The 6,754-nt window shown below is 36.0% G+C and overlaps 1 protein-coding gene across 1 annotated transcript; it reads left to right on the top strand.

Annotated features, from left to right (window-relative positions):
• Positions 1 to 274: 274 nt before the first annotated feature.
• On the top strand, positions 275 to 6,436 carry LOC112016077 (uncharacterized). The gene is made up of 10 exons (XM_024048577.2): positions 275 to 1,021; positions 1,210 to 1,396; positions 1,546 to 1,679; positions 1,781 to 1,893; positions 2,021 to 2,144; positions 2,610 to 2,762; positions 2,899 to 3,054; positions 3,381 to 3,460; positions 3,548 to 3,597; positions 5,957 to 6,436. Exons 1-10 carry the CDS (start codon positions 602 to 604, stop codon positions 6,094 to 6,096), a joined length of 1,557 nt encoding a protein of 518 aa, XP_023904345.1. The 5' UTR covers positions 275 to 601; the 3' UTR covers positions 6,097 to 6,436.
• Positions 6,437 to 6,754: the final 318 nt, after the last annotated feature.

Here is a 6,754-nt window from a genome sequence, read left to right on the forward strand (position 1 = left end):
TCCTTCATGCTTGAAGTATAGTTTATCTATGATATTGAATGAGGACCAATGCTATTAAACCGCTTTTTTTTGTTTTGTTTTTGAAAACCTTAAGACTACTTTGAGCATAACTTTGACATAAGGATAAGGAAGAATAAAATGTCACTCACAAAAGAGTATCTATTTAAAGGTCTTGATTAAAACTGAAATGAACCTAATTTAGATTTTTACCAACTCATTTTCCTAAAAATAAAAAGATTCTACCCACTTATTATATTAACTCTAGTTTAATTTTATCATAGTTAAATTTTAGATAAGATGAAAAAACTCTAAACCTTAGATTCATTCTCCTTAAATAGACACTCTCACAGTTGAAACGGATAAGACTTGCAAGTGAAAATCGGATGAATCCAAGGCCACTAGCACTCACCACTAATCTCTGACCCAATCAACATTCTTTACGAAATTCTCATCAATCACACACTTTCCGAATCACATTACTATGGGACCACCTTAGTTCGCTGCACTCTCAACCACCTGAGTCCTACCCTTAACTGTACAACCTCCCCCACCAACCTCAAAAATTCACAACAGAGGACAGAGCTCACAGAAAAATCAGAAAATGGCAGCAACAAAAGTCAAACCAACCATTCTCGTCGTCCTCTTATGTTTTCTCGTAACCATTACCTTATCATCTCAGCCGTCCCTCGCATCACAGTCTTCCAAATCCAACCGTCCCTCCTCCAAATGGGCCCCACGCTTCCTCGGCAGATTCTCACAACCACCGAATCAACAACAACAACAACAGTACCGATACGAAACCAAGTACTTTTCGCAACGGCTCGACCACTTCAGCTTCTCCGAGCTCCCAAATTTTCCACAGCGGTACCTCATCAACACCGAGAGCTGGGTGGGCCCGGAGCGCCTTGGGCCAATCTTCTTCTACTGCGGCAATGAGGGAGAAATCGAATGGTTCGCCGAGAACACCGGCTTCGTCTGGGAAATCGCTCCTCGTTTCGGTGCCATGGTCGTTTTTCCCGAGGTAAAGAACTTAGTTATAATTCGAAATTTCTTTGTTGATGTTATCGTCTCTGTTAGAAATATTTAGAGGTGTCTATTGACGTGAAAATTCATGTTATTAACATTGGAAGTGTAATTACATAGCCGTAAGAGGTTGTTTGATTAGAATGTAAAATGTGTGATTGAGGTTGAAACAATTTTGATGGGCAGCACCGGTACTATGGTGAGTCGATGCCGTATGGAAGTATGGATGTGGCATATAAGAATGCCACTACCTTATCTTATCTTACGGCTGGCCAAGCCCTCGCCGATTTCGCCGTGTTGATTAGGGAGCTGAAGCGAAATTTGTCAGCCGAGGCTTGTCCTGTGGTGTTATTTGGTGGATCCTATGGTGGAAGTAAGTGAAATGTTGTTATTTGTGGCACAAATTTTTGGTTTTTGATGAAATAGTTATGTACATTGATAGTCTTTTTGCTTGGAAAGGAAGAAATGATGTTTTCTACAAATGTTAATGTTCTTATATGGTCTCTTTTTGGAATGAAACAGTGTTGGCCTCATGGATGAGGCTCAAGTATCCTCATGTTGCGATTGGTGCACTTGCTTCTTCGGCACCAATTCTTCAGTTTGAAGATATTGTGCCGCCAGAAACATTTTACGACATTGTTTCCAATTCTTTCAAGGTTTGTGTTACCCTTCACCATTTATTTTCATCTTTGTCATACTATTTTTGTTTATATATATGTGCTGCATTATAACTATGTTGCTTGCTTTCTTTCAACAGCGTGAAAGTACAAGCTGTTTTAACACAATAAAGGAGTCCTGGGATGCATTAGTATCCGAGGGTCAAAAAAATGATGGACTCCTGAAATTGACTGAAACTTTCCACTTATGTCGGTAAGGAAAAGAAGGAAACAAATGTATGCCCTATTGGTTTATTAGCTAATGATGATAGAATATTTACAGAGTTTTTTTTTTTTTTTTTGGGTATGTTGTGTCTTAACTGATCAGAGGCAGTTGACAGGAAATTAAACAAGACACAAGATCTGGCAGACTGGTTAGATTCTGCTTATAGTTATTTGGCAATGGTGAACTACCCTTATAGCGCCAATTTTATGATGCCTTTGCCTGGTCATCCCATAAGAGAGGTTAGTTGGGAGTTATGACTTATGATACAATTTGTAAAATATCTAATGGGCTGTACATACGTATATGGAGGTTTTCATACTCTAACTTAATGTCCTTCCATACCTATTTTTTGCCACACCCTATGCTAAAAGGCTAGATGCCACTCTGCAATACATAGTATGTCACTGTTCTGTAATATTGTTTAAATTTCTATAGGACCAGCTATTTTCTAAGTGAGAATCTCTTCCTGTCCTTCATTCTTTCAAGTTTCAATGAATATAGAATTTCTATCATACTACTATCTGTATAAATTTGAACCTGTATGCTTTTAAGCATTCTAATTTTGATGTAGCTCTAAGTCTATTTGTCTATGGCCTCGTCACTGCTTTTTGAAAAGTCATCTGAATTCTATACTGTCAGGGTATGCTTCAAAAGCTTTGCATTTTGTTATTATGAATTAAAATATCATTTAATTCTTCTTGCAGGTTTGTAGAAAGATTGACAGTCTTCCTGACGGTAGTAGCATTCTACAGCGCATATTTGAAGGAGTAAGCATCTATTACAATTATACTGGAGGAGTTGACTGCTTTGAAGTGGATGCTGAGGATCCTCATGGCTTGGGTGGTTGGAACTGGCAGGTCTAGAGTTCTGTGGTATTTAAAAAAAAAAATTAAAAAAAAAAAAAATGGTTGGATAAGAATTCTCACAAATAACTTCATCAAAATATTTATTATTAATGCAAGTTCCTTTTCTGTTTCATTTTCAAAAATATAGGCATGCACTGAGATGGTTATGCCAATGTCTAGTAGCCGGGATGTGAGCATGTTTCCAACATTCGATTATAATTACTCTTCCTTTCAAGAGGAATGCTGGAGGGACTTCAGGGTGAAACCGAGGCCTAGATGGATAACAACAGAATTCGGTGGACATGTAAGTGAATGGTGCTTTTCAAATTTATAACTTCCATTTAACTCAAATTGTATAGTAATCTTTGCTCTTGCCTACTACTGTTTCTTTTGGTTGGCAGTATGTATTTGCTTGGGGAGTTACATAACATATTTTTCTAAGTGGATCTTATGAGAGTTTTCATATATTAAAATCAAATGTAGAAATTTTCAGAAACCATTAACATTTTTGTAAAAGCATGGTCTATGCTACTGATTGATTCCTTTGAGTCATCACATGCATAATATGAAGAATGCTTGCTTCTCAAATGCTACATTATGATTTCTGGTCTTTGGGATTTTATTTTGAAGGACATCAAGGCCACCCTGAAAAACTTTGGAAGTAACATCATTTTCGCAAATGGGTTATTAGATCCATGGAGTGGTAGCAGGTGACCTCTCATTCAGCTTGTATTATGGCTAGTGTTGTTAAAGATTCACTATCTGAATTTGATCTTTGTATGTGACATCTTTTGCAGTGTTCTGCAGAATATATCTGAAACTATTGTTGCTCTTAATACTGAAGAAGGTAATGCTTTGACTGATCGCATCTTCTGTTCTTAAATCAACCATGATAGGCTTCACTTGCATCTATGAGAGGGACTATTTGGTGGGTTGACATTGACTTTTTATTTTTAATAATATCCAGCATAATAATTGTTTTCAGAGCATGAGAGCCTTTAGCCACCCATCTTATTTACTTTAAATCTACAAATTTTGGATTGATAAGAATTTTTCTGAAAACCTACCTGGTCACATTTCAGAAAAATATTATCGTTCGTTGCTCCCGTTCAACTTGTGGGTGTCATATGTCGAAAGATATGACAATATAGATAATTTAAGAACAATGTACTGGCAATCCTAATGTTTATGAGTTCTGACATTGGCTCAATCTCAATAGCAACAATTTAATTCAATTGGCTTGTTCTGTTGCATTTAAAAATATGGTGGATTCTCAAATCAACCAACTAAGCCACTTTACCCACTAATTGTATTTAACTAAATTGTTCATTTTGTTTTTGTAGGATACATCATGTCTTTTTGGCTCAAATTTTTCTTTTTCTTGTAGCCCCTTCAATCTGAGTTATATAAATGGTGTCAAGTTATGAAAAATTTTTAAAGACTTCTCTCAATTTTTCCTCATATATTGTTTCCTTATGTATTTCATATAGTTGATTCTAAATTTATATTTGTTTTTTCTTTCTGTTTTAATATTCTCATTTCAAGGAAATTCATCTTAAGTACACATTATAGAACTTTGTAAGAGAGATTGCTGAACATATTCAGCTAATACTTGGTTTTTTATCTTCAATAGTCAGCCCGCTAATCCAATGGAACCTGCTACCCTTACTGAAAAATCATACTGATGTAGGACAGGGAACAACAAAATATGATTTAGAACACCAGAGCAGATCTGGTATAGCTTGGGTTTTGAAGAATTAGGGTTAGGTTTTGGTGGGGGAAGGATAGAAAATAATAGGGGTTATAGGGTTTCCAAAGGGTACAAGGATTAATAGAGTTTGGGAATGAAAACAAAGGTGAAAATCATGATTTGGGTTGCTGTGAACAGTGATGTAAATAATAACCGTGAATAGTAAAATAAAAGAAAATAGATAAATTCTAGGAATCACACCTAGACTTCCTAAGGTGTGAGCATCACACCTAGGGTTCCTTAGCATCACACCTCGGAGAAGGTTGCAGCACACAAACCATAAAAGAAAGCTTAATAGCTCTTAAATTCTAAAAACATTAATCAATAGCCAACTTAATAGGAAGTACTACAACTCTTTAAATAGAAGACTAATACATAATCCTAGTTGAACTAGGATTTCTTAATACCCTAATAAGACTTGGATTTGGACGCCTTAGTCTTTTACTGCTAAGCCCAACTAAATAACCAAACTTGAAATAAGACTAAAGTAAGACCCAATGGACTATAAGCACAGCCCATTCCAGAATATTTAGAACTTGCATAATTGCCCTTGATGCATAAAATCAAATAAAATATCAAATCATACCTACCTCATTTCATATGCTTGTTCAGCTTTAGTTGGCCAGCATTGGTTTACACATCAGTTTGTAAATTATCTGCAGTCTACAGTCCTTGATTAATTGAGCCAATCACCCCTCCTAATGAACCATAGTGATAATGAAGGTTTGTTCAGATTGGTTGGACTGTGTTCTTTTACACATTAACTTATCATTTGTACTATTATATATTGCATTTTGTGAACTCATCCTTGATTAAGAATTTTGGTTTTGACCCTCTAGAGATTACTTTTATTGTTTTACTACACCAAAGTAGTATGGTGCTAAATTATAGCTGCCATAACTGTATGACATGAAGCCAAATCCTAGGAAACAGTAGCAGTTTAGTGTTAAACCAGCTTTCCAACTGCATTTTTGTATTAGATTTAAAATTATGATTCTATGCATTGTTATGGCCTAGCAAGTGGGCTAAACTATTTGATGTGGGTGGACATCATATAATCTCAATGCCTGTTAGTTCTTTTTTGAAATTCGATAGAAACTCCATGCTTCAATGTCTAGAAATTTTAAAGAAGTGATCTCTCCAATGTTAAACCTTGTTTCATGACATCCATTGCTATATGCTATTGCTTTTTGGCAAATTCACTATATCTCTCTCTGTTTGTGTGTGTATGAGGGGGAGAGAGGACTATTTAACCTGCAATGTGATGCTACTATCAGCTAAAAGACACTACATCCAAATAATTTGATCGATCTATTTTATTATATGGAGTCATTAACTCTATGGTTGGTTGGAGGGAGGGGAAGGGAAAGAAGAGGAGAGTAAGGGGAATAGCTGAAACATAGCTACATGTTATTTGGCTAAATGTAATTGGTTCCTTTTACTATCTCTATGTCAGGTGCCCATCACGTAGATTTACGTGCTGCAACTGCAGAGGATCCTGATTGGTTGGTAGAGCAGAGGGCAACTGAAATCAAGTTGATTGAAGGCTGGATAAATAACTACCATCAGGAAAGGAAAGTGATTTTCAATATGTAGAGGAAAGCTTGGTAGATGCAGATCTTTCTGCTAGATACTTCTTTAATCTTGTTGTCTGTGTTAACCCTGCAGCCATCTCCAGATGAACAGTGTAAGACTTATCTTTTTCTAATGTCAAGGCCATCATGTTCATCCTTACCACTTATAAACCTTGTCTGCAATAATTATGTATGTTAAAGGTTATGAATTGGCCCAAGAGGCCTAAATGTATTACTCTGTCCATACAAACCTAACCCTAGACCCTACAGTTATCATATAAACCTAGTAGGGTCATTGCATTTTAATATATTGTTAATATCAAAGAAGTAGCCAACAAGGACTTTATCCCTTGGACGAATCATGTAATTCCCTTTGTGTGCTATCTTTCTTTTCTTTCTCTAGCTGTCTCCGCATCTCCTACAACATATATATATTTTTATTTATTTCAACTATTCATTTCAACAATGTAAAAAACAAAATGTTGTTAATAAATGCTCATTACGGGATTGCAGTTCAATTGAAACTGAATTTTTAGTGCACCAAACTCGAAAGAGATGCCAATTAGTACTTCGTGATTTTCCTGTCTGTTAACTGTCTTTTCCTCGTCGAAGAGCAAGCCCAGGGAAAGCTGATGATTGGAGATCGCAATGGATAGCAGTATCTTGAAATATTGGTTTAA

Source organism: Quercus suber, unplaced genomic scaffold (assembly GCF_002906115.3).
Source record: "Quercus suber isolate HL8 unplaced genomic scaffold, Cork oak 2.0 scaffold_150, whole genome shotgun sequence".
NCBI classification, from domain to species: domain Eukaryota; kingdom Viridiplantae; phylum Streptophyta; class Magnoliopsida; order Fagales; family Fagaceae; genus Quercus; species Quercus suber.